General features: G+C 46.6%; 2 protein-coding genes across 13 annotated transcripts in view; one reads left to right on the top strand and one right to left on the bottom strand.

Annotated features, from left to right (window-relative positions):
* ncam1b (neural cell adhesion molecule 1b) overlaps positions 1-4,965 on the bottom strand; it is a 38,252-nt gene extending 33,287 nt beyond the window's left edge. For 4 of the 10 annotated variants that reach the window (XM_057050223.1, XM_057050228.1, XM_057050219.1 and 1 more), the window contains exon 1: positions 4,650-4,964. In XM_057050223.1, the coding sequence (XP_056906203.1) occupies positions 4,650-4,701 (52 nt within the window). In that variant the 5' untranslated portion in view covers positions 4,702-4,964. Of the gene's footprint in view, positions 1-3,836; positions 3,969-4,649 lie in introns of those variants that run through there. The other 6 variants (XM_057050222.1, XM_057050220.1, XM_057050221.1 and 3 more) reach the window with 5 other exon arrangements.
* Positions 4,966-18,365: 13,400 nt separating this feature from the next.
* cadm1b (cell adhesion molecule 1b) overlaps positions 18,366-21,683 on the top strand; it is a 104,824-nt gene continuing 101,506 nt past the window's right edge. For 2 of the 3 annotated variants that reach the window (XM_057049747.1, XM_057049749.1), the window contains exon 1: positions 18,366-18,579. In XM_057049747.1, coding sequence (XP_056905727.1) covers positions 18,504-18,579 — 76 coding nt within the window. In that variant the 5' untranslated portion in view covers positions 18,366-18,503. The remainder of the gene's footprint in view (positions 18,580-21,683) is intronic. The other variant, XM_057049748.1, reaches the window with a different exon arrangement.

Genomic DNA, 21,683 nt, shown 5'->3' on the forward strand with positions numbered 1-21,683 from the left:
TCTGTCTGATGTTCCAACCTGCGTTGGAAGCACTTTAGGAACATCTGCAGCCTCTGAGCTGAGAACACGACAGAGGTGTCAGGAAAAATAAGATAAAAATCCATTTTCATTCCAAACTAATTGTCTCTTACTACAGATTTAAATATATGGCTCTGCAAATAACAAGGCCACAAGCTGTAATTAATTCTTGAAGGACACCTTTTACTCCTATTTCTATGTTGGGTCCAATTAGAATTTACTAAAGTGATAAAAGCCTTAACTGATAATGAAATAATAACCAAACTCCCAGTTCAGGAGAACCTCACAGCTGCTTAAAAAGAGAAGAACTAATCTATATCACCCATGATGCAGTGCCTTCCATATGGTAAAAGATCATAATGATCTATGTTTATGGCTCACGTGGTTGCCTCTATCACGAGAGAGAGCGAGTCTATATAAATTAACCACCTACATCACCTTGAAAACTGTCCATAAGTCCCATTAACACCCCCCACCCAGCCATTCATATGGCCTCTCATCCATCCGCTCCTATCCATCATTTTAACAGTGTGTTCGTACCCAGTGTGTATCCTGGCTTACAGCCGCACTGACGGCTAATATAAGATTCATTCGCTTCACAGACTTTGTCATCTTCCTTTGCGCCGCGTAACATGCATGGAAAAGATGCACGGCGGGGTCCATGACACATCCGGCTTCAGTTGGCAGAGAGTGCAGGATGATTCCCAGGCAGTGGGAGCCAGAGTGTCACGCTGCCATGAGGTCCTGGAGACGTGACATTAAAAAAAAGACAATTTGGCAAACATGGAGGCTACACAAACAACTTGGCTTCTCCATTGTGCATTTGAGCAAATCAAGTATATATATTTTAAGGATGCTTTTAAAGTCGGACCAGGCACTTACAATAAGAACGCTCCGATCGGAAAAGACGTTTTAGCAATTGGACAGAGTTCATCACAGTCTTGCTGCGTCTTCCTCCAAAAAAGAAAAAAATCCTTGACATGACATCTGGCTTGTAAAATGACTGTAATAACGGTGACATTTAGTTGAAACCCTGTGTTCGAGTATCTAAAAAGTGGATGGATACCCACGTTAGTGTGAGAAATGACTTGAGTCTGCCTCAGTCAAGTATGTGACCACGTCAGTGGCAGCTGAGTGATATCAGGAGCCCTTTACTCTTTTTTATTTACTACTTCCAGTTAAAATAAATATAGTCGCAGCAATTTTGGGCCTTGGAAATGTTTGTTGCCTAAAGAAACAGGTCCGAGTTCACTGCAAAATCCGGGTTACCTGTGAAATCCAACAACAGGGCACCTCATGGTGACGTGAAAGCATCACATTACTCATGATTGAGACGTCAGGACAACAGGGGACAGAGGAGGAGAGCCACAATGCTTGTGTGTGTGTGCACTGGGGCATAGAGGGGGTGCGCCCTAATCATCACAGCCTTGCCTCTGGGCCCGTATAACCCTTGAAAGGCCTTACCAGAAGCAACTGTGCACCAATTTACCAAATTGCAGCGTCCAGCTGCACTTAAACAACAGGAACCAGCTTACGTTATTTTCTGAATTCGGAATGGACTCAGTCTCAATCTGCTGTTATAAAGCAAAGCAAAATGCCCCTGGCAAGAATTTAGCGTTCAGCTTCTTTTATGCCCTGTGAAGGAAGCGCCGCGTGTGTTCCCGGGCATTCATGCACATCATGGTGCATTCATTATTGAAAGACTATAGAATACAACAGCACCAGCAGGAAGAAATTGGACTGCGATGCCAGAGGCTTTCTTTTAATGCTGCGGCCAGAGCCTGTGTCTTATAGGTGCTGTACATTAACAGATATGACTCAGTGCATCTGTGTCAGGAGGGAACCGGTGAGGGAAAATTAGGCTTTAGAAGAAGAATCTAGCTTAAAAAAAATGGCATGTAGTTGTTATCTTCAATTCTACCTGAGCAAAATGGTGCCTTGTTTTCTAAAAAGGCTCAGGTAAGGCAGAGTAATGCTCAGCCATTATAATATTAGACGCTCCCAGACTAGAATCTTCAGAACGTAAACATCAGAGGTACGACATAAGGACGCTAACACCACAGATGTTAATTAGGGAAAAGAACTAATCCCACAGCGCTGCACCCTGCGAGCGAACCCTCAGGAAAGGGTGATTATGTTCCATCCCTCCTGCTTCACAGAGGTCACGTGCCAGTGGAACGTCATCTTTTCAGCGTCCTCAGGCGACGCGCCTCCTCTCAACTCTGCCAGACCTGGATCTGTCTGATCTAGTCCCCATCACCAAAGAGTCAAGCTGAGCAAACTGGGACCAACATTCATCTCTCTTGCTTCTGCTAAGGAACATAAGATTTATGTGTAAAAGGATTGACTGATGTGAATAATAAACACGTGCACGGCTGCGCGCCCCTGGATCGCTGGTCCATTATTTGCACTGCTCTGCAAAATGTGGTTGAATATGCACCTTTTAGAGCCCAGTAGCATCTTTTGATGGAGGGACTTTAGTTATTTCCTCACAACCACATGATATGAAAAGGTTAAGGCCGTTTTGCTTTGGCTGCATCTCTCCCGTGGACATATTTCCAGCTCGCAGGCTTAAAATGGAAAAACAAAGCTTGGCTCGAGTTTTTTTAAACACTTGCATACAGTAGTGGTCGTGCACAGCAATAAAAGGAAATACAGCAACCAAACATGATCTCACACACTCCCCCTGACCAACGGCGCCATGATGAATTGTCCCATTATCAGCCCCAGATATCATCCAATGGCCTCTAAACTCAAATCAAGCACAGCGATCATCTAAACAACAACAACAACAAAAAACTTCCCTCAAATAAACTCAAAACGCAGCATGCATTTGTTGGCAGAGGCGGCATGGGCTGATTTCTATCCCAGCAAAGCTCCATCACATGCGGCCTGTGCGCTTAAATCGGCTGTGCGGCCACAGCTGCGTTCCCATCCTGCTTTAAAACTGGAGCAGCGTGGTACTCCTGCCACGTCATCGCCACCATGTGACCCGACTGATGATGTAACACAAGCGAAGTGGAACGATCCTACAGTAAAGCAGCAAGTCATGCTTCAGTATAATAGACAGCGATAGGGCCAGAAGCTTTATTTATAAGTATTACAGCTTAAACATGCACAGCTGATGCCTTTTTTTTCCCCTATTACAGTTCTAAGTTCAAGAAAGACCACTTAGTAACTATTCTAGAGATTTGCACCGGACCTGTGGAGCTGCGAACGACAACTACAGAAGAAGATAGTTTTTAAAAAAGGGACAAAAAGGTGGCAAATATTCCCACGCAAGCTGTCAGTCATGATAAGATAGATAGATTAGATGGACAGTTCGCAATCTCATTTAATTCCCAATAAACAAAGATTGTATACTTGCAGCTCTTCTACAGTACATCCAGGAGCAACTGGCGGCAAACATGGCAGAACCAATGCAAATATGCGCATTCGATTCCCAAATCCATTAAATTATGGCAGTAAAGAGGGCCGGTGCCATCACGTGGGGCTTGCAAATATTCATTTCTGTAGAGATTGCTCCAATAAAACCAAGTGAGATTTCATTACCATCACAATACAGAGAGGATTCCACTTACCCTCCCACCATTTTCCCTTTCTGCCCGAGGAACACCCCTGCACATATTGGATTGTACATAAAGGATTAAAGGAGATCCCACGAACACCGTGATCCTGGCTCAGAGTGCTACGCCTACCATCAGCAACACACATCAAAATGACCGATTCTGGTTTCCGAGGGGGGATTGGGAATAGGGTGGAAGAGTGATGGGTGATTAAAAACGAAATTTGACACAAACTCACTCAATCATACTTACATAAGGCATTTTACCAACTTAGGGGATCTCCTTTCAAAGCCTTTATGTGGCACCGGATTACATAACAGCCGAGTCAGAGTAGAACTGGTGCTTGTTGGACTTCAGCGTGCCAGAAAGCAGATAAACCGAGAGTTCCTTTCAAAAGGAAACGATGCTCCAACTCTGCATCACTTCGCACCATCGCCAAAACCGGAAGTGCGCGCGCAATCTGAATTCGCCGTGTACCTTTAACCGTGAAAAACGTGACTCACTCCAAACAACCGTGTGTGAGCGTGCGTGCGTGTGGGCGCGCGTACGCGCAAGGAGCCCAGCATCACTCCCAGTCAACAACAAACACGTCCCATCCAGACAAACGGTCTCGTGATTCCCAACATGCGCATAATCTGATTATTTTTTTAATCTCCCCATTTTAAACATGCGGCTACGCGCGTTGGTGCATTCGCACATGTTTAATAGTAAATGGAGAATATGTTTAATAAGACAGCAGAGAGGCATGGTCACGCAAGGAGAAACCGCGCGCGCACGCCACAGGGTGTGCGCGTGCACCCGTGCGCGTCTGCTGTGTTATATAGGGACCCTATATAAATAAGATGCCTTTGTTTGGAGGGGGGATCATCGAGCACGTTAGTGAGCTAATTAGCATCGGTTGCAGTCGGGTTACGGCTGCACCTGCTAAACAGCGCGCCTGGAGGGGGGGGGGGGGGCGACCCGGGAGGGGGTTGGACGAACGCCTCCCGTCCACAATCACGAACGGGCAGGCAAAGGAACCACGGAGCCGCGCAAAAGCAAACCTGTTCCAGCGTCAAGGCTCACCTGTGCAGCCCACCAGAAGCAAGGCTGGGAAGAAATCCCTCAACTGGACCATCGCAACTCCCGAAAAAACGTGCGATTCTAACGGCGTAGCTGGCGTTCAGTCTCCGCTGCGGCGCTCACGGACTCCCCGTCGGTCCCCTTCAGCGGCTGGTCATGCTCGTGCGTCTGTGTTTCTGGAGCTGGTCATAACTTTGAGCAGCGGCGTCAGTGATGACAGGCAGCGCGCACAGATTAGCGGCGATGAGCGCCAGAGCTCCGTTCAAAGTCTGACTGACAAGCGCGGCCTGCTCACACGCGTAGATTAATCCGCACGGGCGGAGCACGGGAGCCTCCCGTTAAATAGTGCGCGGGTCTCCGCCAGAACGGGAAATACCCGTGGCATTGCGTCATCACGTTTGTCAAACATGCGTTCTGAAGAAAAAGTTGTTGTAATGTACCTGTATTAAAACATAGATAGTAATTCGTGGCCTAATTAGTCCTGAAGATATTCTTTGTGCGAAAATCCTGGGGCATTCAACTTTAATTGCCGAGAAGATGCCCTGCTGCGCTCAAATAATCGAGTTTCTCTCTTTTTTTTTGCATGATTATGCAGTAAATTATCACCATAATAACGTTTCCACTAAAATGTGTATGGAAAACAATCCAGGCAAAATGCAAGCACACAATTATCACATGACTTCTACCTTCAGATGTAAATTCAGATTTTTTTTAAATTTGAATGCGGGCATGGTAATTGGTGATAATATAAAAACTCCCCCGTGCCACCAACTATGAAGCAAATGGTGTAAAATCACAAAATGCGTTAAAAAAAAAAAAAAAAAAACAGGGCATCGACACAGCAGGTGTGCCCCCCACCGAACACACCGATGACCAAAGAGAGTCTTATGTAAGAGACTTTTATTGAGGCTGCAACCTGAATGAGAGAACAGAGAGGCAAAGGAAGAGAATGTTGTTTTGTTGGCACAGCAGGGAGGAACTGTCGCATTTGGCACCCTGCGAGAGGGGAGGGGGTGGGGGGCTCCTGCCTGTGTGGCCAGCAGGAAGGTGCAGCGGGCCAATATTTATTAAACCTACCTGAGCTAGACTTGTGCAGTACATTACTGCATTTGGGCTTTTTGCCTCTGGCTTAACCCCACGCAAGAATTCCCACGCAAAATATGGCTTTGAGAGGTGCTTTCCTCCATTTCTGTCAGTCTCAGAGGGTTGCACAGAGTTCAGCAGGGTGGTTTCAGGCCAATGGGGGAGTGTGTGTGTGTGTGTGTGTGTGTGTGTGTGTGTGTGGTGTGTGTGTGTATGTGTGTGTGTATATCAGAGATAGGAAAAGTATGACTCAGCTGATGAGTCACAAATGTCCAAATATACCATGGTCTATTATTCAGTGTGCCCTTAAATCAAAAAGCGAACGCAGCCTTATTTCTGGGGGGGTTATCTTGCAAGTTTCCCAGGAACTTTTCAAGCAATATTTCCTTTCATTCCTGGTGACGATAAGTGTGAGTGCATTTATCATTCTGCTCAAAATAATTATCTGTGTCCACCGCGGCTCAAAGCTCCCGTCACACATTCGGCGTGTTAATTAATCGGAATCTTACATGTAGACGTGAGGTTTAATTAGAAACATCGACAACATCCCATCATCTCAGAAGCAGAAGTGTCATCTGATGTTCTATTAGTCTCATATCTACACTCCCAACTTTACTGAGCTTGCACTTAGATATAAGCTGCACTTGTCTCTTCAGTACGACTTAGAAAGCAGTACTAATGTGTTCCTGCATCAGTCTCTGACTCAGGTGCTTCACACTTGAGCTGCTCTTTCCTGTCCTCACCAAACGCCAGGGTGATGTGTTGGTCTCCACGGAGGAGCCGCTCGCTCTCATCTGCCATCAGGACGGAGAGTGGCGAGTTTTAAAAAACAAAAAGCACCCTTTGGATTCTCAAGCGTTTGCTGGGTCACGCAGCAGACGGCCTGGAGTTATTTTGCAGCCTCCATCGCTTGTTTCTCTCAGCGTCTCTCTCTCTCTTTCCTCCTTCTTCTAGTCGTGTCCACACAAGCATACACTATCCAGCTCACGCCTACATGCACACAAACATGCCTAAACTATCACCACCGCGTCGTATTTTGCCTCCTTTTCTATCAATTATTGAAGCGGGGCCTCTCTGCTCTGCCTGAACACACACAAACGCCGTCCTTCCATGGAGGAGAGTTTTAAATACCCCCTCCTACCTCCGCCGCTGCAACAGAAGGCAGCGCAGTTCTGCTCTGAGCGCTGGTTTCTGGGTCATGAGAGAAAAGCAGAGGTCATCCTCGCAGGAAGAAAAGTGTGCATGCTCCTTTCGCAGCGCATCCCTCTGTGACCAATGAGATAAGCGGCGAGCATAAATGGCTGTTTACAGGCTCTCGCTAGACATCTATAATCAATTTTCCATTAGCAAGCCGGTGCACCCCAAACAGAGCTGAAGGACGACCTGCGAGTCAGTCGCTGCACTTTATTATTATCATTACTTTTTCAAAAATCACTACAGGCAACCTTTAAAGCAATCAGCACACTGGCTGCATCAAGGCTAAATGTTTCCGCCCTTTGGTTTGCTACCAAATTCTCCATCACCTTTTGTGTGGAGGTTCTGTGATATCAGGACTAAGAAGGCCGCATCACTGTGCTTGAGTGTGAGATTGTGTTGCCAGACAGTAGATCCATTGTCCGATGAGTCTGTTCTGCGAGCCACAGAGGGCTCCTTTGTGGACCGCAGATATTAATCTGCCAAGGCAGAGATGTGGAGGAGTGTGACTAAGCTCACATACAACCACACACATCAGTGAACACAGAGGCACACAGACTCAGCCATATGCATATTCATTATGTAACAGCGGCTAGAGAGGCTGCACTGTCCAAGCTCCTCCAACCCCCCCACCCAAGTTTGCATTCTTTTAAGTTGACTTACACAATGCCTTGACACGGCGAGCGTGTCGTCACCGCTGCAGACATAAGCTGCCTTCGACAGATGTCACTGCAGTGTGGCTCTTTGCTAAGTACAAAGACGGCTTAGCACCACTGAGTGTTTGGTTTTCCGGTGCCAGATTAGTGACAGCGCCACCTCTGCTTCATCTGCAGAAAGATTCAGATTCTGAGCAGGCCCCATGTAACCTCAGCGCTGCGCGCATTAGTGTCAGAATACTTCTCACACAGAATTCTAAAGAGCATTGCTGCAGTTTGATGCTGCGTTCCAAGAAATCATCTTGATTTTCCGCACACAAAATGTCCGTATATATTTTAGAAGGAGCGTCAGGAATTTTTGCTTTCAATGGCATGAAACGTTGGAATTTTAAACAGCTCAATCCCGACTCTTTGCTACCATCTAGCGGTCGAAACTGGAATCGAAGGCTCGAATTGAACTACCGCACAACCGCTGCACAGACTTTACATGTGATAATGTCCTTCTGACAGACGGGGGCAGCATACTTCTACTTCAATGGATCTCCTCTGTAAACCTTTGTATTTCAAGATCAATAAATTCAGAATTTTCTGCTTATGCAGTACAACAGTCCTGCCTAGTTCTCTGGATTGAAAGCAGCCACATACAGTTGGGTGCATTCCAAAAATCCCTGTCAGGCTCTGTCATGGTCGTACTTTACACTCTTCACCGGCGTGATATTTTACAGTTATTCATTTTCCTTCCCTTCATGTCTGATAGGAGCAGTAATACGACTGACTGAAAATCCTCAACGTATCATTTCAACATACCAGGCATTTATTTTTGCCTCATCCTATCTTAAGTCAAGGCAAGATTCTGTGTCACATTTTGACATTTCGAGTTTGACATTTTGAGTTTCGTTTATAGCTTCAAGAACAAAAGCCCCCGCGACACCTAACTGGGCAGGGGCCCTTCGCTCACACGGAAGCAGGGTTCAGCGTGCGCCTGCTCCTGTAACGTGCAGCGACACTTTGCATCAGATCCTCAGTCTTTCATGCTGCCTGTCGCCTTGGATTTCACTCAAGATGTGTGACAAGCCGGCAACATGCTAAAATGCTCCCTTGAACCTCCGACTATGCAGAACACTCAGGCATCAGCCTTCAAGATGCTCTTTGTGATGAGGAAAAAAGGAAGCGGAGAGAAAACAGATGAGCCTTGAACTTAAAAATGGATGATCAGTCTTCATCCTGCTGCCAGGGCTACATTTGTTTCAGGGCGTGTGCCAATTCAAAGAGGATACTGCAGACTCACTCTGCTCGTCCGTTCATCCTTTATTCAACAGGTGTGTCGTCGTGGGTTTTCTGTTTTTGTCAAAAATATTATGGCCTTGAGCTCAGTGGGGCTCTATTCTGCAATTCAAATGGAAGTTAAGGCTGCCACGGTTCAGTGGCTGCGGTCAACATCCCAACTTGAGAGATTCGTCCTGATTAATGCTGAAAATGAAGCGTCCAAACGCACGGAGCACATGCAGGGTTTTTGTTTTTTTTGTTCCTCTGACAAATGCTCAGAATCTGTCACCAAGGTCACACAAGTGGATTGTAATTTTGGTGGACAGCACTGAAATGTGAAGGTCTGCGTGAGCGAAACCCAGTTTCAAGCATTCTGGCTTCACCGTTTAAGCACATTAGAGGAGCTGCCGCACGCTTATAAGCTGATTTTGACACATAAAAACAGGTAAAAACAGCGTTTTTGGCTGTGAAAGGAAAAAAAGAGATTTTTCAAAGAAGTGTTCTTTCCTTATGATACCGTACTCACATCCTGAAAATTACAAAAAGAAATCCTTCAATGTGATGGGGGTGGGGATGTGTGTGTGTGTGTGTGTGTGTGTGTGTGTGTGGGGGGGGGGTTAAAACATTTAAGATAAGAAGTGATAACTTGCCATTGCGATAAATTCCCTTTTCTATCCATCAGCAGTCACTTCCTGTTCTAGTCACATGATGATCACCTGACCACGAAGAGTGCGTTACAGATGAAGCTGGATGAGGTGGAGTTTAGGGGGTTTATTACCGTTCACACACAGCCTGAACTGCACAGTCACTGCGTACAAAATGCTGCTTTTGTGGCTTTCTGTGCACTCAAAATGAGGAAGCTGGCGAACACAGGGGCAATTTAATATTCATGAAATATCCCCCCCACTATAGGCGGCGAGCCGTCCATAATCTAAACCATAATCAGGCCTTGTTGTTTTTCCCACTCCCACTTTTATGAGGGCAGATTCCAGTTCCTTCCTTTAGCCTCATTTAGAAATAAGCCACAATGCCGACTTCAAACGGAATCGCATCTCGGCTGAATGCCGTTCATTCCCCCCTCCACACTTTTTTTTTGCCCTTTTATCTGCTTTGTGGAAGATGTAAGAGCAAAGAAATATTAAAGTGCCCCATTTTCTTTGACCCCACTCGCGGTCCTAAACCTTTCCATTATTTCCAGCCTTTGCTTTTCATCGGTACCGCGGCTGCTTTGCAGACTGACGCGCTGAAGCCAACTGCTGCTATATGATGATTTTCAAAGCAGCTAAATCCTCACAACACAAGCGTATTGTTACGTCCGGTCTGTGGACGAACCCCCTAATCTTGACCTCGCCGGTTCACTTTGGGCTCCACATTTAGATTCCTAGTGAGATTTTGTGAAGCTTAAAAACAAAACCTCCCCAGGCCAATCGGGCCGATCAAAAGCAGACGAAGACAGGTAGAAAAAGATCGATGGCGTCTATCTCAGAGAGGATGGCTGCTCCAATAAATCCCTGACAGCCCTGACCTCACTTTAGGCGAATCTCGCCGCCTCGGTTCACGTGTGGCGAAGATAGAAATGAAATCAGCCCAATGCAACCGGGCCCTCCGCTGCTCGGGTGGAGCATAAATCATCCGCGTGGCATCAGAATCCTGAGGACATGGGGGTTAATACAGTGACTGGATGACAAGATACAAAACGGAGATCGCGGGATCGAGGTGAGATGAATGTTGAGAACTGCAAGCGTCGAAAAAAATTAAAAAAGTCAAACTTTTCCCAAGTGGGTGGAAGAATAAAAAGCAGCAGAAGCTAAAAAAGAGCTACCAAATGGCAGTTTTTAGCCCTTTATCTGCTTTATTTCTCTCGTAGTGAAGGGGAAACACTTTGAATGCCTGAAATTGAAAGAAGAGGAGCCATCTCGATCCTCAAATTTCAGATCCATCTCGCTGCCGCGGAAAAAACGCGCGGCAGCTTTGATGATTAGCGATAGCTGGTTCCTCCGAATGATGCAGCAAATGCGGCAGCGGGCCTGGAAGTGCTGGGGTGGTGCTGTGTCCACGTGTCGCCCTGGGAGCCTGACGAAAGCGTCACCTCCTGATCAATCCTGCGCTGAAACATGGCCGACAGGCGCACAGGTGTCCAAAACGCGCCTGGGCAGCTGTGAGTTTATGCAACGTCTTCTTCCGAAATGATCGAATCTTCATCAGGTCAGTCGCTGCCTCCGGTTTCCCGTCCTTCACTTTTGTTGTATCAGGTGCAATTACGCGAACAAAAGGCCACCACAACGGCTGGTTTTAGGGCACAATTAATACAAAAAACCCTGCAGAAAAGAGGCGAGAAATACATCAAACACAATACAGCCTGTTGCAGCTGACAGGCCTGAATTTAGCTGCCGCTTGTTTTTTTTTTTTTTTTTACTGTCCATCACTCCCACCGTCTTCTGCTGACATCCAAAGGAAAAGACTTCAAGGCCTCCTCAAGACACGGGCTCCACCTCCTCCACTTACTGTGGCTATTTGCAGCAACCAGTCGAGCTGGGGCTAACAGGGTCGTCAGCAGGTACGGCAACACTTTCTGACCTGCAACAGGGTGAAATGGGCTGGGTATTTTCTTTTTTTCCTGAAAGAAATCTGAATAGTTACATAAAAACTGTCAAACAGGCCTCATTGTTAAAGTTTAACCACCGCCTTTGGGACATAAAGAGCCTTTAAGAATAAAAGAGTACAATAAGGAGAACATAATCAAACACTTAAAGCCCTAATAATCTTTATTATGCCCTTGCATGTAGCGATGATTGCCCCGAGCCCGACACTGTGACTGGCACCGCTGTGCACCCGCAGACTGCTTCAACGGTTCCGTGATTAATACCAACTCTGCTGTAATCTGGGAGACCATTCCCGCATGAAGGGCGAGGATTATCGTTCTTTTTCCCCCCATCATCTCGGAAACTAATTGAAAAGAGCCATCGCGGCTCCGTTATCTCTGCTGGCCTCCCGCTGATTCGGGGGCCCCGGATGAGATGTGAATGACAGAAAAAGTGGGGGCTTTGAGCAGCGGCTGCTTAACGGGCAGGTGCTGAACGGTAATCCGGTTTCCTGAAATCAGTCATTCCTGTAAAACGATTATATCTGCACGTCACGTTCGCTCGGTTTAGCGTTCTATTTATTCTATTTCCTTTTTAGCCCGAGAGCTGATTAATAACGACATGACATGTTCATTTGTTATCTTCACATCTGTGCTGAAGCTCAGATCCCCCCCCCCCCCTCACACACACACACACACACCCTGTTTCTCCACGTGCTAGCTTCACCCATTAGCAACATGTAGCACAAATCACAGCTTTTGGTCAGGAACCAGTGGAGAAATGACACTATTTTGACCCGGGAAAAGTCATTTGCAGCATCTGTAGCCTTTGGAAAGTCTCTCGGGGAGCACATAAAACCTAGCAACAACATTTGAGGATAATGTTTTGACAAAGTCGGCTCTAATATTCCAGGATCCTCTGTCATGCTGAACCGGCGCCTCTAATGGCGACCCATACAGAGCAGAACTTATAAGGCCGCTATCGTATAATTGGCATATCTATGATCCACGGACCCAGCTGAGGAGATGCTCCAGCGGAGAATAAAATGAGCATTTTGGCTTCATCACTATTTCTCACAGTGACTGTAAGAGCAATAATTACTTTATTGGTAGGAAATTCATTTCTCTAATCTCACACAGAGGAAATATAACGCAGAGTGCATCCCTGGCCCCGTTTGTATTGCGTGCGTGCGCGCGTGCACGGCCATAGTGATGGGTTTTTATTAAGTTCCACTGAAGGGGGAAGTGAATCTTTCATTCATTTCCACTTTCTCACTTAGCGTAGATTAGAACAGGTGAGCTGGTGCTTTCTCTGTCAGAGTCCGACTCAGAGGTGGAAACCTCATTCCAAATCGGCTTTTTGGGTGATATCAGAGACAAAGTGGACAGAGAAGAGGACTGATACAATCAATCCATCAATGATCCACTCAGCCTGTTGCATTGTCGTTTTAAAAAAAAAAATCAGACTCATTTGGTGGATTGTAAAGCTCTTTATGTATTAATAGCATATTATGTGATTAATTCCACCATATCAGGCAGTGTTAGTGACACAATACAGGGTTCGGATGGATTACACCTGATATCTTCACTGTTGTGTCTTTAAAAATAAATGAAATTGAATTACCGTGTGCGAAGGCAGTGTCCGTCGGTGTCCGCTGCTCATAACTCGAACAATCGGCTGTGGAAATTGGATAATGGAACCAATTGCGTCGACTTATCGGGAGGTATCTCATTCCAAATGGGGCCCTCTTTTAATTCAAACCCACCCATCTGTGCAGCGTAGCATGATCCTTTTGATACTTACCAACGTGTTTGTGGCACTGATTGATTTTTTTCCTGCCTGTGTTGTATCCCACAAAGAGAATTCACTCTGATCTGAACCCGAGTTTCATTTTCTCCTCACATTGTACGAAACGGCGACGCTCTGCTCCATTTGTCGCGTTGCCGCAGAGCTCTTGTGTTTGGGGGCCGCGCAGCCATGGGGAACCTGCCTCTCCTCGGCACGCAGCGGGACTAATGACAAACACCTGGACTCTGCATATGGAGAGATGACTGCAGGTGAAGAACGCGGTTAATGAGATTTAAGACATTTAAATTCATGGGATTCGTTCACCAAATAGAACAGACAACTGCTGTCAGAGTGGGAGGTCCTGAAGTGGTGTCGATAATTACTATCACTCCAAGCTGTTTCGGCTGTTGCATTCTAAAAATAAATAAAGAAATAATGCCTAAAACACACAGTCTCATCTTACCAAGCATAACATGTTGCAACTCAGGTCACTTTTGGGCTGTAACAGGGATGTTCAACCGCGTCCTCGAAGGTCTTAAAGGTCTTAAAACAGCTGTGTTTTCTGTCCTCCCTGGCAAATGAGAGGATTTCACCAAGGGAAGTGGAAACCTGTGTGAAATATTAACCCTGGTGTTGTTTTCTTTGACATAAAGGACTTAAAGGATAATATAAATATTGATATAAACCTCCTTGAATGTAGCTACGGAAGCCCTGAACGGACAAACGCATTCAAATCCGGACTCCGTCAATTAGAAATTGAGACTATTCATTGTTTAGAGTTTAGAACGGTGTCGAAAAGAAGATTGAATTCATCATCCCTTTTGTCCCTCCACAGCCGTCGTAGAATCCCTGACCCTCTGAAGGAGGGAGGGTGGGGGTGGGTGCAGCGCCCGTTCTCACCGACAGATGAAATTGTACACGCCGGACCTTTAAATGGGTTTCAGCACTGTAATCAAAAATCACTTCCCTGCCTTTGGAGCTCAGATGTGGAATTATTACAGATTACGTTCTGTGTCCTATATTTTTAACCCTTTTCTCTCAAATTAAAAGGTTTTTAGAAAAAACGTGAACAGGAACCTGTACTGTACTTAATTAACATGAACCGCCAATTGAACTAAGATTCACTTCCATTAATTAAAGAGCATTTTACATAAATAACAAGTGTATTACTGATTATTACCACAGTCTCTTAATATAGTTAAATCCCATTTGTTACCAGGAGCTTTAAGTTTGCATCCTTTTGGAATCCTGATGAGTCCAGACCCACATCCCAGAGATTCCATTCTGTCATTACTGTGTTTGGTGAGGGGGGAAATAATGCTAAATATTTATGGTTTCCATATTAGACTGATGCAGCAGATATGAACAAAAACACAGAATGTGTCTGTTCAACATGAATATTCATGTCAAAGACATTTCTGTCTTCCTGTATTAGCATAACAATGGCATTACATGTTCAAATTAGGCCACTGTAAAGTCCCCGAACAGTTCGCAGACCACCAACCGTATAATTAACCCACTAATTAAGGCTGCGGTGACGTAGGCGGCGACCTGTTCCTGCTCCTTCCATCGACACGTCACTTTCACTTCCGTATAGAGCCAAACTGTCAGCAGCCATTTATTAAAAGCAGCGTTAGGAAGGAGGACGTCTGTTTTCGTCGTTGCTTCCTGGGCGATGGAATTCTGTTGTCAATCTTGTTAATATGTTGTCTGTTTCTTTATGGATTTCCAGTAAATTAAAACACCCGTCTAGCCCCCTGTTGTTGTTTAAAAAGTGTCTGTCTGCTCCTAAGCCACACGATTTTTCCCTTTCAGCTCCGTAATTGAAAAATGACATTATTTTGATGTGTGAAAGCGCAATGATTTGCATATCCAATGGGATTAGGGCTGATTTCTGCATGCGTTGTCAAGGTTGAAGCGGTGGGTGGGTTTCTCCGTGCTCGGCTGGATTGGTAATGGACGTCTGTGTCGGAATGGCAGCCTGCACTGGGAAGATCCGGATATCCCGACCTTAAGCACTTCCTCAACTCTATAGTTTGCCTCTGAGGCTCGACCCCCAGGTGACCCCTAGCTGACATATTGACCCCTGCTTTGTTAAAATCAATGGCGGCCCTGCAGACGGACCAGCCCTTTTCCTTATTCATTTCTGTTTAATTAATATGCAAATGTGCTCTAAGCCTAATGTGATTAAATGCTGTTTGCATCTTCTCGTGTGTTTCAAGTCGATTAATTCTAACATTAACAAAAACATCGTTATCTTCTCCGCGCAAAAAGGAAGTGCGCGAGACGAAAGTTAGTGTATTCACAGTGCAGCGTGGAGCAGAAATGTTCCTGGAGATTCTTCACCTCTTTTTCTCCTCCGTGCACCCCGGCCACGCTGCGCCCGGAGACTGCAAAGTTTCGCATCCCATACTTCTTGACAGTATGGATTGTGGCGGGGGCGCTTCATCACGCAAATGTGAAAGGTGGACGCCGTTGCGATGATCGATGAGATTAACATGAGGAAACGCTGGAAAGTATATTAGTGGACAAATGTTGCAGCGACGGGCTACAATATCTACGATATTACTCTCCATTTCCCTGTTTGTTGAGATTACCGCACATGCAGCAGGCGTATAAGCATCCTCTTCTCCTTCTGCCCCTCTGCCACTCCCTATCACCCACTTCCTCCCCCCACATGAGCCCGGTCCCGCTCAAGGTTTCTTCCTGTTAAAAGTCAGCTTGTTCTTGCCACTGCTGCTTGTCTGGGGGGTTCTCTGAAGCACCTGGAGACAATACGGACTTAAAGAACACAATATAAAGTTGAAAATCGGATAGGACCACCTACATTTTGGAAAAAGCTGCAAAAAGCTCCATTATACATCATTAATTATGACTCATCAAAGCGGGTGTAAGAAGCAGAATTTTGTTAACATGAAGGTGGACGGACCAACCCAATCCTTCCTCGCTTCAGGTTTTCCTTGATAACAACTGTCCAAGTCACCACAACAGCAGGACACATCAGTATGAACGCAGACTGACTGAAAATAAAGCCGCTATTGTATGAAAATGGAACCTGCAGCAGGTTTTCACAGGTATGGCGGTGTGACATGGAAAGGTGGGAAAGCAGTGGAGTGTGTGATTCATACCTGGAAGGCACAAAGAATTGATGACCTGCGGTGATATATTTGGAGTATAATTTCCTGTAATAATTGGCTCTGCGGGGACGAGACCGATATATACAGTAATGCTGCGTTGCTACGTAGACTAGAGAAACATCAGCGCTGATAACTGTATGTAAAGAAACAGCAGGTCATGAGAGTACAGGTCCTTATTCTGTTACATATATGATATGTTCAGCCACATTTTCTATAGCTGTTGCATTCTTTTCGGCCTAAACCTTCTTCCTGCTCAGCCGCGGGGTCATTTAACAAGAGTCTGATTCAATTATTCCTCAGTTCGCAACGGGAGGAAAACATCTTCATGGAGAATGGTTTCGCCGGAGCAGATTAGCATCTCAAATAATTCAATTTCCTTTAATTTGATTGATTTCATACACAAGGGCGGGGGGAATCTTCATTTAAAAGCAGTGCATTTCTAATCAAACATTAACGGAGGGAGGGAGGAAGAAAAGGGAAAAAAAGCCCTGGTGGGAATATTCTATTAGCTACTTTTCCACCAATTTTGATAGGAAGATGCTGTTGTCTGCCCTATTAAATGGCACCAATGTGTGTGTGTGTGTGGTGTGTGTGTGTGTGTGTGTGTGCAAAAATAAGCTACTTTAGTGCATGCTGAATGCACAGACTGAGCACACACCCAACAAACAGAGAATCTATGACTGGGCAGTACTACAGAGGATCCAGATGAAGCTGTTCAGCCATTGGATCCATTTCTATTCATTATTCATTCAGCTCGGGGAGACAGAGACCCTGCTCCTCTTCACAGAGAGACCTCGGTACCCCCTAAACGCTCCTGAGCAAAGGCGACACTATTCAGAGTAGCAGAATGAACCAGAACAGCTTATTATGATGTAATTAGCAATAATTACAAATGGGAAAGAAAGTTATAAATAGATGCCGGTGATTGCTGGGAACATTTTCCCAGGGGCTGCAGGCCAGTTCTCGCCAATTCCGCAGGTGAATTGAAAGAGTGTCTCTCAGAGAGGAAGAAAACACCTTGCGGAGGGAGCATGTGAGTGGCAGGCAGAACTGGCACGCTGCCACAGATAATAACATCTGAGACAAATCTGATGTGTGGAATTCAATCTGTGGTGATAGGAATGGCGGCGGCTTCAGAGCCGCGCTCTAAATGTTATGTGCTCATCCATGGAATGAGGGCTGACACGCAGCCTCACAGAATAGATTGTGCAATTAGCAGCCTTTGTGCTGTTTTGACACAATAAAAAGAGAAAAAAAAACCCCTGAAAATCAGATTCAACGTTGTCGCGCTGGCCGGCCGAGGATGGACCTCCTCTGGTGGGAGACTGTGAAGTCATGGGGGGATGGCAGAGAACAGACTGGAACGCTGTCTCACTCCAATTCAAATGCTACATTCTGATGTTATTATCATTTTTTTTCTTCTTCTCCTTCCTTGATGGATGGGATCCATGCTCCATCACTGTCGGCTGCAATTACGGCGCGCGTTGTAATTCGCGTTACGGGGGATAGGGGGCGCTCTGTGAGTGGCCATCAGACTGGCTTCAGAGCTGCGTGTTCAACTTCGCTGATTACGCCTTTAAATGTTTTAAAATCACAAATCAGCCCACGCAGTTACATTTCACTGATTGGCATAGAAGGCTCTATCAATTTTATGTCTTAAAATTATGTCTTAAATGAGAAACCAGTCAATATTGATCTGTCTGCTGGATGAATGCTGAACTCAAGTAATCATTTACAATAGAGTGAGAACGCTTTCGACCATAACAACAATGAAAATAGTTGCTCGACTAGCCAGAATAAACAGCTTGTAGAGAAAAAAAAATATTTAATGTAACGGGAACGTAGTTAATGAGCCGTTGCGCATTACCCCCCAAAAGGCGTCACTATTTTATTCCCGAAATCCTCCATTTGGGAATGAAAATGCAACGCTTTCAGTTGTCAGATCACATTTAAATCAATGAAAATCCAGCGCGCCACTCTGAAACTCTGTATTTGATGTTTTACAGGCCAACATGTTGGAATATAACGCAGCCCCGATCTAAGAGGCAGCTCCCTGCTTGCGCCCTCCCTCCGCCTCTCATGTGTCTGTATTTCCATCCCATGGCCGTCTCTAGGTGATTTAGCGCCGCCAGTCTCAAGCAGGTGTCCAACATGGCGATCACGGGGAGCGGATCTCTCGCCATCTCTCTTTCCGTTTTTGTGATTTCAGCGGCGTTCCTCCCTAAAGGTGAGTCCCCCCTTTTATTTGCGCGTCTGGCACGGGCGTGTGGCTGCGTTGCGGGATCGCTAAAAAGCGGGAGAGGAGACGATGTCGGGGGGAGAAGTTGTGGCGCGTTTGCGCGCCGTGATGCGCGCCAGCTTCGCCTGGAATCGCAGCATCACTTTCGCTGTGGACTTTACGAGGTCTTGTTGCCGTTTTCAACGCTGGTTTTTCGGGGTTGTTGTCATGAGTTCCAGCAGAGGCGACAGTGGAAAAAAGTAATATTGGAGGTGGGTCATTGAGAAAGTAGCGCCAGTGAAAACAGAGTGAATGCGTGTGCACACTTTGGACCTACGGGATAAGTTGAAGGCGACGATCATCCAAATAACTCTTTATCATCAAACCGTTCAAACCCGCATCCAAATCATCTCTAAAGCACCAAAGCTCGAGGTGCCAGAGGATGGGGGGGAAAAAACACGCATTGCAGTCCTGTTCTCTCACACTGTCCTCTGACCGCAGCCTCTAACGCCTGCCCGCCTGCGTGCGTGCGTGCGTGCTCCTCTCCAGCCCCGCAGCCTTTCGCTCCCCCCTCCCTCCTTCTTCTGTCACCGATGGTTGAGGATGAAAATCTGCCATGTCGGTGTCGCTTTCCTGGAACCAGGGGCGCGTTAAATGCGCGCTCACTGGCGGCAGCAGCGCTTGCATCAGAGTTGCATGCGTCAGGGTTTGGGGGTTTTCTTCTTCTTCTTCTCCTGTAAAACATCCTGAAAACCCTGTCACACGTAGAGATGGTTGGATGTCAGTTTAAGCCGCCGCTAATCCCTCCCAGCTGCTGTGAGGACGCGTTTCTTTGGCGCCGATATCCGGGTTATTGAATTGAATTGGTCGCAACCAAACTTTGGCGGGTTCGCGCCCCAGTTTCCCCTTCACGCACCTGATCACGGTGGCGTGTTCATCATGGATCAACAGGTCTGCGTGCACCCCGTGGCCGCGGGCTGCTTTGTCGCAGCTTTTAATGCATCACTGTTAGTTTTTGTTGGTTGTTGACATTTACAGCCTTGCTTTCTTGTCACATTAAGCTAATTAACAGCCAGAGCGATGAAGGAGGAGTCCTGGGGAACGTGCATTCACCTTGAGCAGCATCTGGAAGCTGGCGCAGTCTTGAAGGGCTGATTTGACTGATTTGTCAGCGAACGCTGGGGGCAAAAACACGGGTCAGCGCCTCAGCGAAGCGCTTGGCGGCCTTTTCTGCCTGACGCTTTCCAGAATTGCTGCTTTTGATTTTTCCCTCCTCTGCGATTTAACAACTTTTTCACTCCCTGACACGCCAGGTGTGGGGTCTACTCGAGGGGGAAAAAAAAGGGAGCGATGGCGATTAATGAAACGACAGGAAGAGAAGAGGGAGCCGATTCTGGGCATGATTGTTCTCACAGTCACGGAGCATAAAGAGCTGCCTCGGCTGAGCATCCTGTTATGAAACGCAGAGACTTTGCATTATAACAAAGAGTCTCTTCTGCAGTATTTCTCCTCCCAGAGTCTCCTGGGGCTCGGCCCGCTGTAGTGTATCAGATGGTCGAATTCTAGCGCGTTGCATAATGCCACTTACTGCAGGCTGAAAGTCATCCGTCAGGGCTGAGCGACAGTGAAGTGGATCGATGCGAGCCGCCGCGGAGCGAAGAGGCCGAGCGGCGGCTTCTCCGGGAAACCGGGAAGAAACGCCGTTACTGCGCCCGGTCGGCCACTGGCATGTGATGAGTAATTGAAGGGGTCTGTGTTTCGATGCTAACGCCGCGGCGGGCTAGGCCTTTGGAAAAAGGGTGCTAGCAGCGTGTCACTGTGCCCCAGAGTGTATCGCCTTACATTGTGCGTCGTGAGTGTTGACACTGGCTTCTCCCCACATGTATTGTATCTGAAATATCTGTTCCTCTCCAGAGGAAATTTATTTACGCGCCCATATGCCTCTGTAGCCCAGCAGAACTCGACTCTCCTCCCTGCAGCCTTTCCAAATGTTATTCTTGATGAGGAGGGCACCTGCCAGCATCCGATGTCTGGCTTTTAGCCCCCCACAGAAGAATCACACATGGAACTGCCCTCCATGTTTTGCATTTGCAGGTTTAATACTAATAAAGAACTGTAAGTGGCGTGAAACGATATTCATTAGCGAAAGCGGCACAAATGGACTCCGGGCATCAAATGCTGATGAACGAGAAGCAGATGAGGAGAGGATCTGAGGGTTGTGCTGGAAGTGCGATGCAGACAATTGAGCAGTGGTGTCAGCGTCTGTCGGTGGCGGTGGGACGGGGGGGGGTGCTCGTCTGCCTCCGCTATCAGTATGAAATAGCACTTATACAGGAATGTGTTTCAGGACGCATTTATTACGGCGCGTAATGGCCCATTGATATGTGCCATCCTGTGAGCCATTTCATTGGCTGTGCATTGAAATCACCCATCGTTTGTAACAATAATAAAGTCTTCTATTTAAAGGAATTGAATTTATTGCTCATTAAATTTACATTAAATTCCGCCTAATAAGGCACCCTCTAATTGCCAGATAATGCACGGTACTGCTTAATGCAGTGGCAGCTACTCAAAGTGTGAAAAAAAATGGGAGGGGCGGGCTGAGATTTGCAAGAGCAGGGATGAATTTAGGCCCAGTATGTGATGGAACAAAGGAAGCCATGTGGACTCATTTCACCAAGGACTCGGCGTCCCGCCGGCTGTGCTGCCCGGCTCAGAGAGGTTCTGCTGCCTATCTGAATGAAGGCCCAAGGACTAACTTGTATATCGATTGTATTTCAGCTATTATCATCTCGTCTCTGCACGGCGGCGTGTTAACACGGGTTCACGATCAAACTCCGAAATGTCTTTGAGAACGGCGCAGAGACGCTGGCGCCCAGGGCCCTCGCGGTTTCCGCCTGAATAGATGCGTTTTCGTTTCGCAAGTCTGTTTATACCCAGGTAAGACGTTTCTGGAGGGCAGCATTGAGGGTTTTTCTTTTTTCAAGTAAACACGGTATGGGATTGCTCCGTCAAGGTCGCAGGAGGGCTCCCGCAGATGTGTTAGCGCTTTGAATCATCAGGGTTTGCCATTTCCGGAGACAAACGTGCCTGGGGTTTCAGAATGCTGTTGA

Source organism: Takifugu flavidus, chromosome 12 (genome assembly GCF_003711565.1).
Source record: "Takifugu flavidus isolate HTHZ2018 chromosome 12, ASM371156v2, whole genome shotgun sequence".
NCBI lineage: Eukaryota > Metazoa > Chordata > Actinopteri > Tetraodontiformes > Tetraodontidae > Takifugu > Takifugu flavidus.